Source organism: Telmatherina bonti (genome assembly GCF_933228915.1).
Source record: "Telmatherina bonti genome assembly, chromosome: 14".
NCBI classification, from domain to species: domain Eukaryota; kingdom Metazoa; phylum Chordata; class Actinopteri; order Atheriniformes; family Telmatherinidae; genus Telmatherina; species Telmatherina bonti.
The window spans coordinates 5011800-5033840 of record NC_136612.1 but is presented as its reverse complement, the minus strand read 5'-3'; the positions used below and the strand labels follow the sequence as shown (position 1 = coordinate 5033840).

The 22041-nt window shown below is 50.5% G+C and overlaps 2 protein-coding genes across 5 annotated transcripts; both read left to right on the top strand.

Annotated features, from left to right (window-relative positions):
• The first annotated feature begins 195 nt into the window (after window positions 1-195).
• Window positions 196-13481, top strand: snrnp70 (small nuclear ribonucleoprotein 70 (U1)). Of its 3 annotated transcripts, none has more exons than XR_013771565.1 (11): window positions 196-503; window positions 1272-1424; window positions 1499-1561; window positions 2775-2829; window positions 2908-2972; window positions 3059-3121; window positions 4203-4284; window positions 10279-10380; window positions 11671-11770; window positions 11845-13174; window positions 13360-13481. XR_013771565.1 is itself a non-coding variant. In XM_079252930.1 (10 exons), the coding sequence occupies exons 2-10, from the start codon at window positions 1278-1280 to the stop codon at window positions 12578-12580; spliced, it is 1413 nt and encodes a 470-aa protein (XP_079109056.1). In that variant the 5' UTR covers window positions 196-503; window positions 1272-1277; the 3' UTR covers window positions 12581-13475. The 3 variants fall into 3 exon arrangements, 1 of the variants encoding a protein (XP_079109056.1); XR_013771566.1 differs by having other exon boundaries at window positions 11845-13239; window positions 13290-13475; XM_079252930.1 differs by having other exon boundaries at window positions 11845-13475.
• Window positions 13482-15054: 1573 nt separating this feature from the next.
• On the top strand, window positions 15055-21372 carry lin7b (lin-7 homolog B (C. elegans)). 2 transcript variants are annotated; one of them, XM_079253654.1, is made up of 6 exons: window positions 15055-15224; window positions 15781-15899; window positions 16021-16068; window positions 19180-19389; window positions 19486-19649; window positions 20940-21372. In XM_079253654.1, the coding sequence occupies exons 1-6, from the start codon at window positions 15149-15151 to the stop codon at window positions 20959-20961; spliced, it is 639 nt and encodes a 212-aa protein (XP_079109780.1). In that variant the 5' UTR covers window positions 15055-15148; the 3' UTR covers window positions 20962-21372. The 2 variants fall into 2 exon arrangements, with proteins under 2 accessions (XP_079109780.1, XP_079109779.1); XM_079253653.1 differs by having other exon boundaries at window positions 16021-16092.
• Window positions 21373-22041: the final 669 nt, after the last annotated feature.

Sequence of the window (22041 nt, the reverse complement as noted above, 5' to 3'; positions counted from 1 at the left end):
AATAAAATCATATATTTTCTATATTCTGGGCTTTGTTTTAAAAACATAGAAACTAATAAATACACTTTATTAATGTCTATGTTTAAATAAGGTTTTAGCTAAATGCAATCTGGCGTAACTACTTCCGCTATGTTTACGTCAGACGTCATCGTTCTACGGCACGGCCGCCATTTTATATTTGTGTGAAGTCATTTGCGTTAGCCTGGAGCAGCGAGGTCTTTCCCCGCATGTTGTAGTTAATCTGAATTGTATCATCTCTGCGGTGTCTTTCCCCGCATGTTGGAGTTAATCTGAATTATTTAATCTCTGCGGTGTCTTTCCCCGCATGTTGGAGTTAATCTGAATGATTTAATCTGCGGTGTCTTTCCGCGCATGTTGGAGTTATTCTGAATTCGTCTCTGAGAGTTTGGTCGGTTCTGCAGCAGTGAGGTGGGAAAGGAAACTTCTCATCAGCACGCGCGACTTTCTCAGGTCCATGATTTGAGATTCGCCAAAAACAAAATGTAAGATCGACGCTGCCGTTAGCATTGTTAGCTTGATGACAACATGAAGCCGTTAGCATTGTTAGCTTGATGACAACATGAAGCCGTTAGCATTGTTAGCTTGATGACAGTGTGAAGCCGTTAGCATTGTTAGCTTGATGACAATACGAAGCCGTTAGCATTGTTAGCGTGATGACAATATAAAGCCGTTAGCATTGTTAGCATGATGACAATATAAAGCCGTTAGCATTGTTAGCTTGATGACAATGTGAAGCCGTTAGCACTGTTGGCTTGATGACAATATGAAGCCGTTAGCATTGTTAGCTTGATTGCAATGTGAAGCCGGTAGCATTGTTAGCTTGAAGACAATGTGAAGCCGGTAGCATTGTTAGCTGGAAGACAATGTGAAGCCGGTAGCATTGTTAGCTTGAAGACAATGTGAAGCCGGTAGCATTGTTAGCTTGAAGACAATGTGAAGCCGTTAGCATTGTTAGCTTGATGACAATGTGAAGCCGTTAGCATAGCAGGTGATGACAATATGAAGCAGTTAGCACTGTTAGCTACATTAAAGCTAAGCACAAAACGCCATCATACATGACAGAATTCTTATTCATCTGCTGGTTGCTGGATAACTTTAACCTCTGTTGTGCTAGAGGTGGATTAACTACATATTTAGATGGCATAACGGTTTATTTAAGAAGCAGCGGTGATCAGATGACCAAATCTGAACGTCAGACTTGTGTCATTACTGGAGATGTGTTGCTAACTACATGTTTGTTATGGTTTCAGTGAAAGATGACGCAGTTTCTCCCCCCGAACCTGCTGGCCCTGTTCGCCCCTCGGGACCCCATCCCGTTCCTACCTCAGCTGGCCAAGCTGCCCCACGAGAAGCACCACAACCAGCCGTACTGTGGCATTGCGCCTTTCATCAGGCACTTCGAGGTGAATATTTTACTTTAACGTGGTTAAGCTTTCTCTCTCACTATTGTAATGAAACATTTCCCATTTCTGATCAGGATCCAAGAGATGCTCCTCCACCCACCCGAGCCGAGACCCGCGAGGAGCGTCTGGAGAGAAAGGTGAAGTTTAATGAATTGTTAGTTTGTCTTCGTGCTCCTCCAGCTCTCAGTTTAATGTAGTTTACATCAAACCAGGCAGCAGTAGACTTGTCACTACACTAAAACGTCCAACTCCTCACCAAGGATGTTGCTCCAAACGCAAGGCTATTTTTCACACTGCACAGAGGGTACACAGCCACACACTGCAGAGGGTACACAGCCACACACGGCAGAGGGTACACAGCCACACACTGCAGAGGGTACACAGCCACACACGGCAGAGGGTACACAGCCACACACGGCAGAGGGTACACAGCCACACACGGCAGAGGGTACACAGCCACACACTGCACGGCAGAGGGTACACCAAGTGGCAACCTCCAGCGGTTAAAAGTGAAGTGTATAAAACTGCAGTTCCCCCTTCATCCACTAGGGGCTGCAAAACAGAGCAAATCCCCATAGACTCCCATGTTAAAAAGACCAACTTCACAGCAGAAATAAACATGTTTACAGACTGGTTCAAAGACTGGTGATCTAACTACATTCTACATTTCAGCATCGATTAGTATCTGAGTATTGATTTATATTTTTTGACAACACTAACTGATCAGACTTTACATTTGTGCAGATGAACGATGGTTCTGGGGTATAAACGGTCATGATGGGAGATAGAAAATCGATTGTAAACAATTTACCTTCAGTCCAACGTGCAGTAAAAGCCTCCCACCCTGCTGGAAACCAGAGGTCCAGATGCCTGTGAAACCAGCATGTGGAAGACAGCAACAGCTGATCTGACTGGACAATTTAAAGCTGGAATTGTTCTGAGACCGACATAGCGTTGGAAATACTTGCCGCTCTTGCTAAGAGTAGCAGGATCAGTCTGAACATCATGTTGGACGCCTGGTGCGTGTTGATTTCAGACCCTGATTCTGTGCAGACACCTAAACCGTTAGGGATCCGAGTCAAAGAAAATGTTACCAGAACCTCCCTGTTTGAAGCCGACACGATGGCAGCTCGTCCTCTGTACCGATGTGTTTCCCTGAGCGTGACATCTTACCGCCACCCAGTGGTGGGAGAGTGTGTGTGTGTGTGTATTTTATTTTTATTTTTTTTTGGAATCTTTTCTGCCAAACATGATGATCACCATTGAGCTCCAAAAATCCTGATGGGAAACATGTCCGAGGGTTGTCTTTGCAAGTTGTCCTCATCATGTCCCGCCTTGTGCTTTTTCCAGAGGAGAGAGAAGATCGAACGACGACAGGCTGAAGTGGAAACGGAGCTCAAGCTTTGTACGTTTGGGACTTTGGACTAGTTTAATTATTTATAACAATTTAAATGACAATATTCTCTTCTTTTCCCTCTGTCAGGGGACCCCCATAATGACCCAAACGCACAAGGAGATGCCTTCAAGACGCTGTTTGTTGCACGAGTGGTTAGTTTCCAAAGTCACATGGTTCCTTTTTTCCTTGAACCGAACTGACGTCTGTCAGAGCTGAAGCTGATTCTGTTTTCTTGCAGAACTACGATACCACAGAGTCCAAGCTTCGCCGTGAGTTTGAAGTCTACGGTCCCATTAAACGGGTATGGTCATCTATTAGTTTGTCTTTTCAATGTGTCCAGACCCAACCTGCAGGCCGAGAACAGCAGCACAACCTTTCCTCTGAACTGCTGCCCCTCATCATCTGTTAAATGCCTTTCTGTCCGTACTTTTAACTCTTACAAAAACATGACCAATATGAACCAGGGTCACTAGGGGCTGCAAAACGGAGTGAATCCCCATAGACTCACATGTTCAAAAGACCAACTTTACAGCAGAAATAAGCATGTTTTACAGCCTGGTTCAAAAATCCATTTTAGGTTAATAGGTCAGGTTTACCTTCATGACAACTGGGGGGGAGTAAAAAAAATTTCTAACTCTCCCGTTTAAAAGTGATTTAATCTCGAAGTTCAGTATCCTTTTGATTGACAGGTACCCGATCTCCTGCTTCAAGTCAGAAGAACGTAGAAAAACCGCGGTTTTTAGCTGGTTAACAACGTGACTTAGCTTTAGCCCGCTTACCTCCGTTAGCTGGTTAGCTCCTGTTATCTCCAGGTTAGCTCGGTTAGCTCTTAGCTACAGAAAGCTCGGAGTTCGCTCGATGTCAATCATCCACCATGACGCTCACAGCCCCCCTCTCAGCTCCACCTCTTTGCCCATATTTGTATTTTCCGGCATGCCCCTGCCAAGATGGCGACGGTAGGAACCGCCCACCGAGCTTCAATTCAGCTCTTCAGAAACCTACGGGTGACGTCACGGAGGCTCCGCCCATCATTTCTATGGGTTCCTTACTAGCTGGGGGAGATTTGAGGATGTGACAATTTCATATGCATCTCCATACGCTGCCAGCAGTACGATGCAGTTAAGTCCCTGCTGATGCGATTCACAACCTCTCTGGAGCAGTTTGCTCACGAGGGGGGGTCCAAAGTACCTGCTGACAGGTGCACAAGTCTCAGCAGTTCCAGGAAACGTCTGACTGCAACAAAATATTAAGTTCAGGGTTCCATCATTTCTGTCCACATCTGTACATGCGGTGTGTGTGTGTGTGTTGTGTGCAGCTGCGTTGTGCACACGACTAATGGCCCGTCTCATGGTGGGATTAATCTCCTGTCCTGTCTGTTCCAGATCTACATCGTCTACAACAAGAGGACGGGGAAACCCCGCGGCTATGCCTTCATTGAGTATGAGCATGAGCGAGACATGCACTGTGAGTACCGTTGAGCCCTGGTGTGTGTGTGTTGACCCCCCCCATGAGGAGCGCGCTCTGATAAGCGGGCGGGTTTTACTGTACCACAGCTGGTGTGCAGCTTTTCCTTGGGAAGTGAAATGTGTAAATGAGATTGATGGAAGTCCATCAGAGGTTTCACTGAACCGCTTACATGCATGAACTCAGTCCCGTGCTCGTGTGTGTGTGTGTGTGTGTGTGTGTGTGTGTGTGTGTGTGTGTGTGTGTGTCATCAGCCGACTAACAGTCTGGTCATGAAGGGGGACAGACTGGTTCATCAGGGGTTAACTGAGGGAGAAGTGTGTGTTTCATCTGTAAAGCTGAACATGTTTGCCTGTCAGAGGACACATTGTCTTTAACTGTGAGGTGTAGGAGCCGCTCTCCTGCTGGGACGATCATGGTAAGCACAAGGTCGGACGGACACCGACAGGGCATCTTATCCCATCTTCTCTTAGGACTAGCTTCTGAAGCTGTCAGTTTTTATTGGTGGTCTTCAACCCTGGTCCTGCTGAGCTTTAGCTTCGGTCTCCAGTGGAAGCTGTCTCCTTAGATGGCTGAGCGTAGTCTGAGGCTTTTCTGTGCTTCCTGTTGGGTTCGATGCTGAGCCTGCAGAGTAGCTCTCCACATGATGCCGACGGCGCTTTCTCCCAGAACTCTGATAGGAACCAATGAAAGTCTTTGGTTCTGAGTCGCTGCTGCCTTCTTTTTTAGAATTAAAGGAGACGTCATGAGTTGCAAAGCGCCAGCAGCACCTGGACAGTGAGGCTGGACTGAGCTATTTCAGGTCGGAGGTCAGCCCCAGTGTCCACACAAGCCTCACAGCGTTGACACACGAGAGACAGGAAAAAAGGCCTGATATAAAGTTTTCCTTCCTTCATTATGGAGCGTAATACCAGTCATTACTTCCTCCCAACCAATTACAAATGCAGACACAGGTACGCCCTGTCAGCAAGCCCCGCCCCCTCACACCACAACAGGAGCAGGGCTTTAACCATGTCTAGGCTGCGCTGAGACGCAGGCATGGATTCATTGATGCAGCAACAGAACATAATGGATCATCATGTTATGTATGCTGTTGCAGTTTGTGGCGTGATGCAGGCGCTCGCCACATAAATACGTTCCCTGGGTCGGGATCCGTTTGGAAACTCTTAATTAGCAAAACCAAAGCAGACAAACATAAAACACATCAGTACATTGTTTGTTTTGCTGAAATCGATGTACGCTGCACATCAAAATGTATAAAAATCTATTAGTTCAAGGCTAACATCAATGGAAAATGCCATTGGTAGGCTAGCAGTTAGCATGCAAGAACAAACTAAAAGGATTAAAACCACTTTGTCCGTCATCAATGTTTACATGGATAATTTTGTCAATGTTCAACTACAAACTGACAAGAATATTTGCATTTTCTGCCTCTAAACAAAAAGACATCTAAACTTCCTCTTTATTCTGACTAAAGTGACTACGGAAAGTCTGAACAGACAAAATACACTTCTTTACTGCAACTGGAGAGCTGCTTTTCTCATGTAACAAAGTTCCTCTTGCTGGGGTAGGCTCCAGCTTCACTTCTTCACTCCAGCGGTGAAGAAAATGGGGAATAATAGTTAACTGAAGTGGAAGATAACAAGGGTTCACATGTTTATGATTGTCTCTCATTCAGATTGATTTGTGACGTAATTAGAAATACACAGCGAGCTCATAAGTATCTGTTTGTATTCCGCCGTTTCCTGATGCGTCGTTGAATAGAGGATGATCGTAGCTGGATGGAGACCGGTGATGATGCACAGCCCCACTAGGCGTAACATGACCGTGGATGCATTAAAGTACGATCCTTTAGTTATCATCAGCGAGCCCTCCTTTAGGGTCTGAATGGAGGGAAATGGAGTTGTTGCGGCAGCAACAGAAGAGCTGAGAGGTCAGCGTGATGGTAACATCGTATGATGCTGGCGGTGCAGCCGTGTAGCACGCTGACCTGCGGGGAGGGGTGGAGCACAACAAGCAGAAAAACATTATGTTGAAAACAAACTCACCTTTTTGGCCTCCGTGCAACACTGGAGACAAGCAGCCAACCTGGTATTCAGCTGGGGGGGGGGGGTCTGCAGGCGTCGGATGTGGAAGCACAAATTGGGCTTGACACAACATCACCTGTTATTAATGCAGCATCAGCTCTTCAAGACCAGAGTTGCTGACTCACAAGCACAGTGATAGAGGTGGTGAACTGAGGGTGGGCAGGGGGGGTGGGGATGTGGGGCTAAACAGTATATTAACTGTGTGTTGTTCTCATTGCCACTGCAGCCGCCAATCTGTGATGGCTAATGGCCAAAGCTGGCTGGCAGATGATGATGGTTATGATACATCTACACCCTACTACCACAGCTCAGTGTATGGTTGGTATAATGGGTTTGTATGATGGGTAAGATTTCTTTCCACCCTCCATCTCCTACATAGGAAAGAGGAGCTACGTTCAATGGGTAAAGCGTGTTCTTGTAGGCCCTAAAGAGTTTTCTTTGTGTGTGTGTGTAATCAGTGAAACCTGGGTTTTAGGCTTTGGCCATTGAACGCACCCCTGTCCACTAGTCTGTTACACGTTGCCCAGTGATTCTGGCCTTTATGTTAAAGCCACTTCAGCTTAGAGAGGCTACAGCAGGGGCCTCGAGCTCTACAGCAGGCATGTTTAACTGTGCCTCGGGGGATTAGGGACCAGTGTACACGGAATATAAATCAGGAAGTAGTGTGCGACGTACAGAGAATCCTGTAAAGGGAAAAGGAATCTGTGTAAACCAGTTTGAGTTTCTGTTGTGCAGCCCAGTTTACCGTCTGAAGCTAGAGCTATCATTTCCAGTTCAGCAGATCCCATCTATGCAGACTTTTTAGTTTAATCTGAACCAGAGAATTTAAATGGTGGGCAGGTTGTAGGACCATAGTCCTCAGACGCTGTGGAAGGTAGATGGAGGTGGTGCTGAGCTGGCTTTAATGCAACGGGCTGATGAGGGGAACACTTTGGTAACTGAGCTAAATGGGCTTTTCATACATTTACTACACAAGTTCGGCCCTTTTTAATGTGGCTTCCAGATAAATCCACAGAGGTGAGGATTTAGGCTGCAGCTCATACAGATCATTACAGTTACATCACTGAATCAGAGGCATCTCAGGACACTCCATGACTTTTCAGTGTTTAACATACACAAAGCCCAGTCTGTTTTTTTGTTTTTATTGTTTCCCACTTTTTAGTTTTGGCAGCCAGGCGGGGGGGTTTGGTAAGGCCCTGTGGGTTGTTGTCACCTGTAGTGAAGGGGTTACGGTAAGGCCCCTGATGCAGATGTGATGGTACTCTGGTGCAGAGGTTCTAAGACAGGGACGGAGACGTTCATAAGGCCCACCTGTGCAAGGATGATGGTCAAACTGTCCAGTGTGCGCTGTGACTAAGGGAGTTTGGTAATGCTCTCCGACTGTATGGTATCTGTGAGGGGAATCCTTTGGGGGGACATCACCGCATCACACCAGTCTAGAGGTCAGGATGGGCCGTATGGAGCTTTCCATCATCTGAAGACGGCTGCGTAGTGTCATGTGATGACAGCCATGATGAAAACAGTCCCTGTATGTAAGAATCTGTGTTCACTAGAGTTCCTGTTGTCTGATGTTCCGACAGACTAAGCTGCTCACACGCCACGACTCGGCACATAGACCGCTCACACGCCACGACTCGGCACATAGACCGCTCACACGCCACGACTCGGCACATAGACCGCTCACACGCCACGACTCGGCACATAGACCGCTCACACGCCACGACTCGGCACATAGACCGCTCACACGCCACGACTCGGCACATAGACCGCTCACACGCCACGACTCGGCACATAGACCGCTCACACGCCACGACTCGGCACATAGACCGCTCACACGCCACGACTCGGCACATAGACCGCTCACACGCCACGACTCGGCACATAGACCGCTCACACGCCACGACTCGGCACATAGACCGCTCACACGCCACGACTCGGCACATAGACCGCTCACACGCCACGACTCGGCACATAGACCGCTCACACGCCACGACTCGGCAGATAGAGGCCGCTCCTACCGCGACTCGGCAGATAGAGGCCGCTCCTACCGCGACTCGGCAGATAGAGGCCGCTCCTACCGCGACTCGGCAGATAGAGGCCGCTCCTACCGCGACTCGGCAGATAGAGGCCGCTCCTACCGCGACTCGGCAGATAAACCACGACTCGGCAGATAAACCACGACTCGGCAGATAAACCACGACTCGGCAGATAGAGGCCGCTCCTACCGCGACTCGGCAGATAGAGGCCGCTCCTACCGCGACTCGGCAGATAGAGGCCGCTCCTACCGCGACTCGGCAGATAAACCACGACTCGGCAGATAAACCACGACTCGGCAGATAGAGGCCGCTCCTACCGCGACTCGGCAGATAAACCACGACTCGGCAGATAAACCACGACTCGGCAGATAGAGGCCGCTCCTACCGCGACTCGGCAGATAAACCACGACTCGGCAGATAAACCACAACTCTGCAGATAGAGGCCGCTCCTACCGCGACTCGGCAGATAAACCACAACTCGGCAGATAAACCACGACTCGGCAGATAGAGGCCGCTCCTACCGCGACTCGGCAGATAAACCACAACTCGGCAGATAAACCACGACTCGGCAGATAAACCACAACTCTGCAGATAGAGGCCGCTCCTACCGCGACTCGGCAGATAAACCACAACTCGGCAGATAGAGGCCGCTCCTACCGCGACTCGGCAGATAAACCACAACTCGGCAGATAGAGGCCGCTCCTACCGCGACTCGGCAGATAAACCACAACTCGGCAGATAGAGGCCGCTCCTACCGCGACTCGGCAGATAAACCACAACTCGGCAGATAGAGGCCGCTCCTACCGCGACTCGGCAGATAAACCACGACTCGGCAGATAAACCACAACTCTGCAGATAGAGGCCGCTCCTACCGCGACTCGGCAGATAAACCACGACTCGGCAGATAAACCACGACTCAGCAGATGGAGACCACGCCATGACAAGGCAGGTAGAAACACACCTGTCGACCAGCGTTTTGCTGGCGAGATGAAATTGACCCGCCTGAGGTGTGACGTTCTGAAGCGTTCAGGTCTCTTGCAGCAAAGCTTTTATTCCCAGCTGCTGGTTGAGCATCTAAAGTGACAACATGTTTACTAAACGTCTGTTAACGTGTAAAAAGTGTGGAAGTGATTTGGCATTTGGGTTGCTCGTCTACGGGCAGTAATCCAACCTTTCCACAGCTAATCCTTTAACGGGCAGAAGATGCTGACATGTAAACAGGAGTTTCTCCTTCATATCATCCAGTGGAATGATTTCATTCATTTACTGGTGTTTCCAACCAGACTGTTTACAACAAACACTGCCGTTGTCTTCCTCTGCGGCATTCAGTCGCTTACCTGAATGTAGCGCTCACACATTCTGTTGTACGCCAGCAGAGCTAGCTTACAGGCTAAATCTGCAGGAACTGTGTGGTGAAAATGTCGCAGACAAACTGCCCATTTTAGTCTTTTCACTGCTAATCTTTTCCTGGTGGCGTCCTGTTTGCTCATCAGGTAAAATCAGCTCGCAGCTAGCTAATATTAGCCTGCTCCCTTAGCTCCTAGCCAGCTGACCATACCATACTTGTCACCCTGCTGCTACAGCAGAGGACGAATCTGGATTACATTGAGTCCAGAGTAACAATGATAGAAGCAGCGGTGGTAGGTGTAGAAGAAGCGGACCCTCCATATTTAAATGAAGTAGAGTGTAATGTATGATCACTCATCGGGTGGAAGGAAGTCTACTCTGCTTTTACCCAGAGAGCAGCCATCTCGGCTTCACCTGCTCCTGGTCAGTATAATGATGCACCGTTTTCTTTTTTCCCATGGCCACATTGATGCCGTCGTACCCGTCTCACCTCCATCTGCCTTCTCTGTCCTCGTCTCCTGCAGCTGCTTATAAACACGCGGATGGGAAGAAGATCGACGGCCGCAGGGTGTTGGTGGACGTGGAGCGGGGTCGCACCGTCAAAGGATGGCTTCCTCGCAGACTGGGTCAGACGTTTACTTTCATTTTATGTTTGTTTTTCATTTAATTTAATTTTTTTAATTTATTTTTGTTTTTGTTTCAGATTAGTTTTAGGGATGAAACTTTTCTATTCTACAGTCATTTAGCAGTCCTTACATGAAGTGCTACGGGCTTTTTTTTCTCCCTTCCCATCCCACAATGTCACATATGTTAAAATACAAAGAATTAATATAATAAAGTTTGTTGCAAAGAACTGGGCTAAGTTCTCCAACTTTCCAATAAATATAGTTATACTAAGTGTTGAAGTTCTCCTTGAAGAGCTGACTCTTCAGCACATTAAAAGTAGACAGGGACTCTGCAGAGCGGACAGAGTTTGGGAGATCATTCCACCATCGTGGAACAACAGAGGAAAAGAGTCTGGCTGGTGATTTAGTCCCACGTTGTGGTGGTAACACGAGGCGTCTTTCACTGGTGGAACGTAGCTGTGGAGAGGGAGTGTAGGTCTGGATTAGGGAGTGAAGGTAGACGGGAGAAGTTTCAGTTATTGTTTTGTAAACCAGAAGCAAAGCTTTAAATCTGATGCGTGCTGCGACTGGAAGCCAGTGAAGAGCGATTAGCAGCGGAGTGACATGAACCCGTTTGGGTTGGTTGAAAACCAGACGTGCTGCTGGTTCTGGATCATCTGCAGAGGTTTAACCAGCATGCAGGCAGACCTGCCAGTAGGGAACTGCAGTAATCCATGTGTGAGATGACCAGAACCTGAACCAGAAGCTGAGTCATGTGTTCTGTCAGGTACGTCTGATTCTCTTGATGTTGTAGAGAGCATATCGGCAGGTACGGGCAACCGAGGCAACATGGACCTTAAAGGTCAGCTGGTCATCCACCATGACACCCAGATTCCTTTAACGCATTAATTACAAATAAATGCGTATTTAATCGCAAACGTGCAAAACTTCCTGGAAGACCCGTTACTAACGTGACAACTTTGGCGCAATATTTGTTTGATCCAGGGATGTTTTCTTTTTCTTTTTTTTTTTTTTTTTAAACTGTTTTTAAAATTAAATATATTTTTCCAGACATTCCCGGAGTCTTGAGTTTGCAATGCTAAAATCTATTTAGAAAACAATGTTGATTTTTGGGACTAATGTTGTCTTGTGATTTAGACGGCCAATCAGACGCATTTGTCACGCAGGAGCCTCGTAGAACAGGAAGTGATGCGTTTGATGTTAATGGTTCAAATGTGTGTAATTCAGTTCTTTCGTGTTGCCTTCAGGGACTTGTTATTGAACACGTTTGTAACTGTTCCCTTCGTGTAGGAGGCGGATTAGGAGGAACGAGGCGAGGCGGCGCTGACGTCAACATCAAGCACTCTGGACGGGATGACGCGTCTCGCTACGACGACCGTCCACTGGGGGGGTGAGTGCTTCCTGTCAGACGGCCGGCTGGTCTTTACCGCTTTCCCCTGTTCTAACGTTTCGTCTTGGTTCCAGTGACCGGGACCGTGGGGACCGGAGGGAGCGCAGTCGAGACCGCGATCGGGACAAGGACAGAGAGCGCCGGAGGTCCCGGTCTCGTGAAAGACGTCGCCACACCCGGTCCAGGGAGAGGGAGAGGGACAGGCAGGTCGGTGTGGGCGAGGACGCCTCTGCTGGCGGTGGAAGCAGCCGACGTCGGGAACGGGAGAGGGAACGTGGGGGGGCGGGGACAGGGGGAGGAGGAGGAGACAGCAGGAGCAGGGAGAGGAGCCGAGACCGGAAGAGGAGGAGCCGGAGCCGGGACCGGGACCGCAAGAGAGACAGGGAGAGGGGGAAAGGGCTGGACGGGGAGGACGTGGCCCAGGGAGACGGCGCTCCGGACAGCGGGGAGCGGGTGATGGAGGAGCACGAGGGAGAAGGAGGGGAGGGCATGGAGGAGCGCAGGGAACGGGACAGGGACAGGAGGCGGAGCCACAGGGACAGAGACAGGCGTAGAGGAGACCGGGACAGAGACAGGGAGCACAAGAGGGAGCGTGGGGACCGAGACAGGGAGCGGAGAGAGGAGCGCCACGGTTCCTCCCGGGAGGACGTGGGCCCCCAGGACGACATGGGCACCGAGGACGACGGCGTCCCCCCACAGATGGAGTACAGCCAGGATGGCATGATGGACCAGCAGCTCGTCCCGTCCTCTGAAGATTACGGATCCGGAGAGAACGGATACAAGATGGAGGTACCAGGAGATGAGTATTGACCCCCCCCCCCCCCAACCCCGATCCACCCCCCACACACACAGAGGACAGTCTCACTGAGACACGAGTTGTTTTTATTTTCCCAGAAATCCTAAAAATTCCAGGTTTTCCTGACTGTAAAACATCTTTTTGTATCGCTGCACGTAAAGTTTTCCAGTTGAGTCTCACTCCAGTGGCGCCACCGCTAAATCAGGAGGATTTGCGTTTACCTGGGGAGGGACGCCATGTTGGGATGCCAGGGACATGCTGGTGGAGGTTTCTAGGTTCATCTGTCTGGACTGGTTTAGTCTGGTCTGAACTGGTCAGATCTGGACTGGACTGGACTGGACTGGACTGGTCTGGTCTGGTCTGGTCTGGTCAGATCTGGACTGGACTGGTCTGGTCTCGTCTGGTCAGATCTGGACTGGACTGGACTGGACTGGACTGGACTGGTCTGGTCTGGTCAGATCTGGACTGGACTGGACTGGTCTGGTCTGGTCTGGTCAGATCTGGACTGGACTGGACTGGACTGGTCTGGTCTGGTCTGGTCAGATCTGGACTGGACTGGACTGGTCTGGTCTGGTCTGGTCAGATCTGGACTGGACTGGACTGGTCTGGTCTGGTCTGGTCAGATCTGGTCTGGTCTGGTCAGATCTGGACTGGACTGGACTGGTCTGGACTGGTCTGGACTGGACTGGACTGGACTGGACTGGACTGGTCTGGTCTGGTCAGATCTGGACTGGACTGGACTGGTCTGGACTGGTCTGGACTGGACTGGACTGGACTGGTCTGGTCTGGTCAGATCTGGCCTGGACTGGACTCTGTGAAAGCGTAGTTATTGTAACAGTTGAGGATTGTTTGATCATCCTGTAATCTTTTTTTTTTTTTGTTTGTTTTTTTTAAATAAAGATGTGAATTGACTGCAGATTTTCAGTCTTTGTTGTTTTGTTTTTTTTAATCAAAGACAAGAAGATTTTTCCTGGTTTTCTTCTGACATGTTTCCATAGTAACCTGTGAAACTCCAGGACTTTCTCAGCCGTTTCTAATCCCAGACAGCATGGACACATGATGTTTCCATGGAGACGGGACGTTTCCAGTCTTATTCAGATTCTGAGGCTTAAATGATGTAAAACAAATGTATGAATAGATAAAGCAGCATAAAGAGCAACCAGAAGTTTGTAGACATAACACACAGATCAGCAGTGACCAAGCCTTTTCTCATCTGAAACACACACACACACACACACACACTGTTTCCATGTTTCCACGTCTTCCTGCTACTATCTACCTGCTGTCCTCACTGCAGCACCTCCACCTCAGCTGCATCCCAAACGTCGTCTTGGCTTTATTCCAGCCATAGAGGATCATTATGTTCCTGCTTTTCTCATCACTTGTTGATCTTTGGCTGCTCCTGATTGGACGTTACCGTCAGTTTAAGCTCTCTGATTGGTGGAAAGTCTGACAGGAAGTGTCTTCATCATCATGTCCAGGTGAAAATAGAGGTCTCTTAGCAACATGGTGGTGATGGTGATGAAGATGTGATAAATAATGGTGGATTTACCATCTAGAGTCTCTGAATAAACACTACATGTTGTGTCTGGATTGTAAAGAAACGCTGGAAAACCTCCGTAGACCAGCTGGAGGGTCACATGACCATCAGTTTCACACTGCTGGCGCTGAGACTGATGAAGATGGAGGAGGAGGAGCTCGGGGAGATCAACCTGCTCTACGTATTTGGAAGAACGGATCCTTCAGAGATAAAAGTTTCTTCTTTCATCTTCCACAAAGTTCTTCACGTTTTATATGAAATGTTTGACATAAATGATCTGATTGGTACATGATGGACATGTGACCACGTTACCAGAACCAGACAACATACAGATGTGGATTCTTATAAACCGGATCCCTTATGCAGGATGTAACCTCCAGCTCTGGTTCTGCAGCTTCTCCTCTACCTCTAAAACCTGCAGGTCTTTTTAACATCCCTGATCCAGGTTTACTTGCAACAGCAGCTGCCTGACGTGCTGATCAATGAAACAAACACAACAATATAAAACTTAACACTGATCAATCAATAAAATCAAGAATTAAAAAAACTTGAATAAAAACAAGCTCAGTTTTGAATCAATGCTGGTGGTTTTAGGTGGAAACTTGACTCCTGGACACTTCACCACCGGGTCTGGAGTCAGGGCCCCCTCCACCTGGTCCAGGTTCAGGGACCCTCCTCCAAGTCTCCAAGGAGCTGACGTCACTTTCCATGGCTTCTTCGTCTCTAGCGTGACGTCATTGTTTATTACAGTGTTTTTGTTTGTTTGTCCTACTTCCGCTCTCGTGCAGCAGGATGTGATTGTTTGTTCATCAGGTATCGTGTGTGTGCACGTATACTCGCGCAGTGTCACGTCGGTGTACAGCGCGCGCTCCCGCTGCGTCTTGTGAAACGTCTTGGTTCCGGACTCGAGCCCCGGTGGCCACGCCCTCCCGCACATCACTTCTGCGCAGCTGCTCGTCCTCCGCGAGACCCGGTTCGGCATCTCAGTGTCGGGATAAGATGGACCAGGAACCTCTGTGATCCGGACCAGGAACCTCTCAGGATGATGTCGTCCTTCTACCATCCCGGGAAGGAAGCGGACATGGCGGCCATGACGGAACCGCTGTGTCTGGAGAGGGGTAGGTACCGGCTGGACCCGCCCCAGGTCCACTGGAGCCGCACCGAACCGAGTCCGTCACAGATGCATGTAACTGATCAGTGGTGACGTCATGATGAACGGAAAGCTGATCGTCTCCATCATCCAGACCGGGTCAGCATGTTCTGATCAGTCCGGTTCTGTATGGTTCTGCTTCTGTGTGCCGTGTTTCTGAGTAGTGATTCTGTCTTGATCATTCTGGTTCTGGTTCTGTATGAGACCATGTGGGTCTGGTTCCGTCTTAATCATTCTGGTTCTGGTCCAATACCATCTGATTCTGGTTCTGTCTGGCTCTCTGGTTCTGGTTCTGTCTGGCTCTCTGGTTCTGGTTCTGTCTGGCTCTCTGGTTCTAGTTACATCTGCTTCTGATGAAGAAGAGGAGGAAGATGTTCCTGCCGTTTTCTGAACGTCAACGAAATAAATAAAAAACATAAACAATGGAACAGGAGGCGATGACCGGAAGGTCGTGTCATGAAGCATCTGGATGCTGACTCCAGACCTCCAGATGTTGACAGACCTCTGTGTGTTTTCTGGTCCAGATGTTTGCAGGGTCATCGAGCTACTGGACCGGCTGCAGCGCACCGGCGAGCTGCCCCCCCCCAAGCTGCAGGCCCTGCAGAGAGTTCTGCAGAGCAAGTTCTGTGCTGCCATCAGGGAGGTATTACACACATCTGGATCACAGCGAAACAAACACCTGCTGCAAAAAGAGACAGTTCTCCTGATCACGTGTGTGTGTGTGTGTGTGTGTGTGTGTGTGTGGGTGTGGGTGGACACTCCAGGTGTATGAGCAGCTGTACGACACACTCGACATCGTTGGAGGACCGGAGGTGCGAGCACAAGCAACGGCTAAGGTGTCCGACCAACATCTGGAGAATTATTTAGCCTTCACATGAACCAGATGTTTCCCACAAAGTTCCGTCAACAGACAAGAGATAATTAAAATTTAAATTAAATAAATAAATAAATATAAATAAATAAACGTAAATGAAATGAAATATTTGCGGCCCAGTTGGGCTCAGCCCGAAAGGGTTACATGGGCCCCACCTCCCGTGGGCTCACCATCTGCGGGAGGAGCCGTAGGGGTCGGGTGCAGTGTGAGCTGGGCGGCAGCAAGGGGCGGGGACCCTGGCGGTCCGATCCCCGGCTGCAGAAGCTGGCTCTAGGGACGTGGAACGTCACCTCTCTGGTGGGGAAGGAGCCTGAGCTTGTGCGCGAGGTTGAGCGGTTCCGACTAGATATAGTTGGACTCACCTTGACGCATGGCTTGGGCTCTGGAACCAGAACCCTCGTGAGGGACTGGACCTTCTTCCACTCTGGAGTTGCTCGTGGTGAGAGGCGCCGAGCAGGTGTGGGCATTCTCATCAGCCCTCAGCTTGGTGCCTGCACGTTGGGGTTTACCCCGGTGGATGAAAGGGTAGTTTCCCTCCGCCTCCGGGTGGGGGGACGGGTCCTGACTGTTGTCTCTGCTTATGCACCGAACAGCAGTTCAGAGTACCCACCCTTTCTGGAGTCCTTGGAGGGAGTGCTGGAGGGTGCTCCTTCTGGGGACTCCATTGTTCTGCTGGGGGACTTCAATACTCACGTGGGCAATGACAGTGAGACCTGGAGGGGAGTGATTGGGAGGCATGACCCCCACCCTCTGAACCCAAATGGTGTTTTGTTATTGGACTTCTGTAAGAAGTAAGAGTGTCGATGTCGAGTTCGATGATCCATTTTGTAGTCGTATCGTCGGACCTGCGGCCACATGCCTTGGACACTCGGGTGAAGAGGGGGGCGGAGCTGTCAACTGATCACCACCTGGTGGTGAGTTGGCTCAGATGGTGGGGGAGGAAGCCGCTCAGATCTGGCAGGCCCAAACGTGTTGTGAGGGTCTGCTGGGAACGTCTGGCTGAGTCCCCCGTCAGAGCGAGCTTCAACTCCCACCTTCAGCAGAGCTTCAACCATGTCCCGAGTGAGGCAGGGGACATTGAGTCCGAATGGGCTGTGTTCCGTGCCTCTATTGCTGAGGCGGCCAGCCGGAGCTGTGGCTGTAAGGGTGTTGGTGCCTGTCGTGGCGGTAATCCCAGGACTCGTTGGTGGACACCAGCAGTGAGGGATGCCGTCAAGCTGAAGAAGGAGTCCTATCGGGCCTTCTTGGCCTGTGGGACTCTGGAGGCAGCTGATGGGTACCGGCGGGCTAAGCGGCATGCGGCTTCGGCTGTCGCCGAGGCAAAAACTCGGGCATGGGAGGAGTTCGGCGAGGCCATGGAGAAAGACTTCCGGACGGCTTCGAGGAGATTCTGGTCCACCATCCGGCGGCTCAGGAGGGGGAAGCAGTGCTCCATCAACACTGTGTACAGTGGAGGTGGGGAGCTGCTGACCTCAACTCGGGACGTTGTGGGTCAGTGGAGGGAATACTTCGAAGACCTCCTCAATCCTACCAACACGTCTTCCCATGAGGGAGCAGAGCTGGTGGACTCAGGGGTGGACTCTCCTATCTCTGGGGCTGAAGTCGCTGAGGTGGTCAAAAAGCTCCTTGGCGGCAAGGCCCCGGGGGTGGATGAGATCCGCCCGGAGTTCCTTAAGGCTCTGGATGCTGTGGGGCTGTCCTGGCTGACACGCCTCTGCAGCATCGCGTGGACATCGGGGGCAGTACCGCTGGATTGGCAGACTGGGGTGGTGGTCCCCCTTTTTGAAAAGGATGACCGGAGGGTGTGTTTCAATTACAGGGGAATCACACGCCTCGGCCTCCCTGGTAAGGTCTATTCAGGGGTCCTGGAGAGGAGGGTCCGCCGGATAGTCAAATCTCGGATTGAGGAGGAGCAGTGTGGTTTTTGTCCTGGTTGTGGAACAGTGGACCAGCTCTATACCCTCTTTGGGGTCCTGGAGGGGGCATGGGAGTTTGCCCAACCAGTCTACATGTGCTTTGTGGACCTGGAGAAGGTGTTCGACTGTGTCCCCCGGGGGCTCCTGTGGGGGGGACTCCGGGAGTATGGGGTACCGGACCCCCTTGTACGAGCTGTCCGGTCCCTGTACGACAGGTGTCAGAGCATGGTCCACATTGCCGGTTGTAAGTCGGATTATTTTCCAGTGAGGGTTGGACTCCGCCAAGGCTGCCCTTTGTCACCGATTCTGTTCATAACTTATATGGACAGAATTTCTAGGCGCAGCCGAGGTGTTGAGGGGATCCGACTTGGTGGCCTCAGGATTGGGTCCCTGCTTTTTGCGGATGACGTGGTCCTGTTGGCTTCATCTGGTCGTGATCTCCAGCTCTCACTTGAGCGATTCGTGGCCGAGTGTGAAGCGGCTGGGATGAGAATCAGCACCTCAAAATCTGAGACCATGGTCCTCAGCCGGAATAGGGTGGATTGCCCTCTCCGGGTCGGGGGTCAGGTCCTGCCTCAAGTGGAGGAGTTTAAATATCTCGGGGTCTTGTTCACGAGTGAGGGAAGGATGGAGCGTGAGATGGACAGACGGATCGATGCGGCGTCTGCAGTAATGCGGACTCTGCGCCGGTCTGTCGTGGTGAAGAAGGAGCTGAGCCAGAAGGTGAAGCTCTCGATTTACCAGTCGATCTACGTTCCTACCCTCACCTATGGTCATGAGCTGTGGGTCGTGACCGAAAGAAGGAGATCTCGTATACAGGCGGCTGAAATGAGTTTCCTCCGCAGGGTGGCCGGGCTCTCCCTTAGAGATAGGGTGAGGAGCTCGGTCATCCGGGAGGAGATCAGAGTAGAGCCGCTGCTCCTCCGCATCGAGAGGAACCAGTTGAGGATGGATGGAGATGAAATATAGGCACGTTTCTCGAAGGGTCATTAAAATATCTAGAGTTTCTGGTTTATCGTGAAACAACATGCTGGTATTTTACTGGTTTACACTTACTGGAGACCAGGTGTTTGTGGACCCTGGACCAGGAGGGGCTCATTTGGCTTATACACCCCCCCCATCTCTGTCTTCAGGCCACGGTGGCAGCCTTTGCAGCCAGCGAGGGCCATGCCCACCCGAGGGTGGTGGAGCTTCCCAAGACCGAGGAGGGACTGGGTTTTAACATCATGGGGGGCAAAGAGCAGAACTCCCCCATCTACATCTCCAGAGTCATCCCTGGAGGGGTGGCAGATCGGCAGGGGGGGCTGAAGAGAGGAGACCAGCTGCTGTCTGTCAATGGAGTGGTGAGCAGTTCAGAAACCCTGCATTACTGAAGTCATCATCATCATCATCATCATCATCATCCAATGAGCTGGGGGTGGGTCTTCCTGTGTGTGCAGAGCGTGGAGGGGGAGCAGCATGAGAAGGCCGTGGAGCTCCTGAAAGCTGCTCAGGGTTCCGTCAAGCTGGTGGTGAGATACACACCAAAGGTCCTCGAGGAAATGGAGGCTCGCTTCGAGAAGATGAGGAGTGCCCGGAGACGCCAGCAGCACAACAGCTACTCGTAAGACCTGTTAGCGGGCTCCCAGGGCTCTGCCGGTGTTCTGATGGCAGGCTCCCAGGGCTCTGCTGGTGTTCTGATGGCAGGCTCCCAGAGTTCTGCCGGCGTTCTGTTAGCGGGCTCCCAGAGTTCTGCTGGTGTTCTGGTAGCAGGCTCCCAGAGTTCTGCTGGCGTTCTGGTAGCTGGCTCCCAGAGCTCTGCTGACGTTCTGGTAGCGGGCTCCCAGAGTTCTGCCTACGTTCTGGTAGCGGGCTCCCAGGGCTCTGGTAGTGTTCTGGTAGCAGGCTCCCAAGGCTCTGCTGGCGTTCTGGTAGCAGGCTCCCAGGGCTCTGGTAGTGTTCTGGTAGCAGGCTCCCAAGGCTCTGCTGGCGTTCTGGTAGCAGGCTCCCAGAGCTCTGCTGACGTTCTGGTAGCGGGCTCCCAGAGTTCTGCCTACGTTCTGGTAGCGGGCTCCCAGGGCTCTGGTAGTGTTCTGGTAGCAGGCTCCCAGGGCTCTGGTAGTGTTCTGGTAGCAGGCTCCCGAGGCTCTGCTGGCGTTCTGGTAGCAGGCTCCCAAGGCTCTGGTAGTGTTCTGGTAGCAGGCTCCCAGGGCTCTGGTAGTGTTCTGGTAGCAGGCTCCCGAGGCTCTGCTGGCGTTCTGGTAGCAGGCTCCCAAGGCTCTGCTGGCGTTCTGGTAGCAGGCTCCCAGGGCTCTGCTGGCGTTCTGGTAGCAGGCTCCCGAGGCTCTGCTGGCGTTCTGGTAGCAGGCTCCCAGGGCTCTGGTAGTGTTCTGGTAGCAGGCTCCCAAGGCTCTGCTGGCGTTCTGGTAGCGGGCTCCCAGGGCTCTGGTAGTGTTCTGGTAGCAGGCTCCCGAGGCTCTGCTGGCGTTCTGGTAGCAGGCTCCCAGGGCTCTGGTAGTGTTCTGGTAGCAGGCTCCCGAGGCTCTGCTGGCGTTCTGGTAGCAGGCTCCCAAGGCTCTGCTGGCGTTCTGGTAGCAGGCTCCCGAGGCTCTGCTGGCGTTCTGGTAGCAGGCTCCCAGGGCTCTGGTAGTGTTCTGGTAGCAGGCTCCCAAGGCTCTGCTGGCGTTCTGGTAGCAGGCTCCCAGGGCTCTGGTAGTGTTCTGGTAGCAGGCTCCCGAGGCTCTGCTGGCGTTCTGGTAGCAGGCTCCCAAGGCTCTGCTGGCGTTCTGGTAGCAGGCTCCCAGGGCTCTGGTAGTGTTCTGGTAGCAGGCTCCAAGGCTCTGCCAATGGAGTTATGCAGGAGGAATATTGTGATTTTGGTTTATTGTTTGACTCTTTTCCTCTCCATGTCCAGGTCTCTGGAATCCAGGGGCTAACTATATACCTCCAACAACCCTGTCGTTCAGCCCTCCTGACTCTCCTGTCCTGGTGGGAGGCAAAAACATAAAGGGAATAAAAAAAAAAAAAAAAAACCAAAGTAGCCTGCCAACAGCTGTTACCTGAAGTGAGCAATTAAAGGTTGTTCTCCTCTTTCCTTGTTCCTCAGATGCTCAGTAAGCTTCTGTCAGACCTGAACTTCTCCTTGTAAAGTTATTATCAGTGTAACATTATGCCAACATGATGCCAAAAGACTGTAGTGTGCTGCTTATCTACAATCCAGTGTCTGTATCTTCATGTCAGTTCATTTTGTCTACAGTGGACCCTGTTAGCATAGAAAACACCACACATCCATCAGAGACCAGACAGAGGGCTAAGTTATGAAGAGCTACATTTATATCAGTGTTGACTCGTGGTTTCACGTCTTTCATATTTATTCATTTGTATGTTTGCATAATAATCCAATAAATAAATTCTGACTGTAAACCTGTCGAGTCTACAGTTCTTCTGTGTTCTTATATAACACATGTTAATTCACGCTATGTGATTTCATCTGTTTAGTTCTGCCTCCTCTAACCACCCTCATCCCTACGAGACTTTACCAGTGTTTACAGTGTCTGGCCACCAGGGGGCGATACGTACTGTCTCTGTTTACCAACCGAACACAATGTGGAAAAGAGACGAAGAAGAAGAAACGGGAAGCGGAAGTGAAGGTTAAAAGAAATGCGGGAGAGTTTGCGGGAGAAACGCTCCTACCTGAAGCAGAACCTTTTCCCTCTTCTGGGACAGAAAGCGGAGTAAATAATCTGTTAAACAGGTCAGAATTATCACTGATCATTATTGATCGTTTGTATCCGGTAGAAGTTTTAAGACAAACCAGTTTGTTAAAAAAGAAAAAAAAAAAGTTTAGATCATGTTGCCTAAAGTCACATCTGAAATAATAACCTTTAAAGGATATAGCGTCTGTATTTTATTAAAATTACAACCTCCGCCATGGTTGTTTTTTTTTTTTTTTTTTACTGACGTTTGTCTGTTTATCTGTGCTAATCTGTCCGTTTGTTTGTATGTCTGTTTATCTG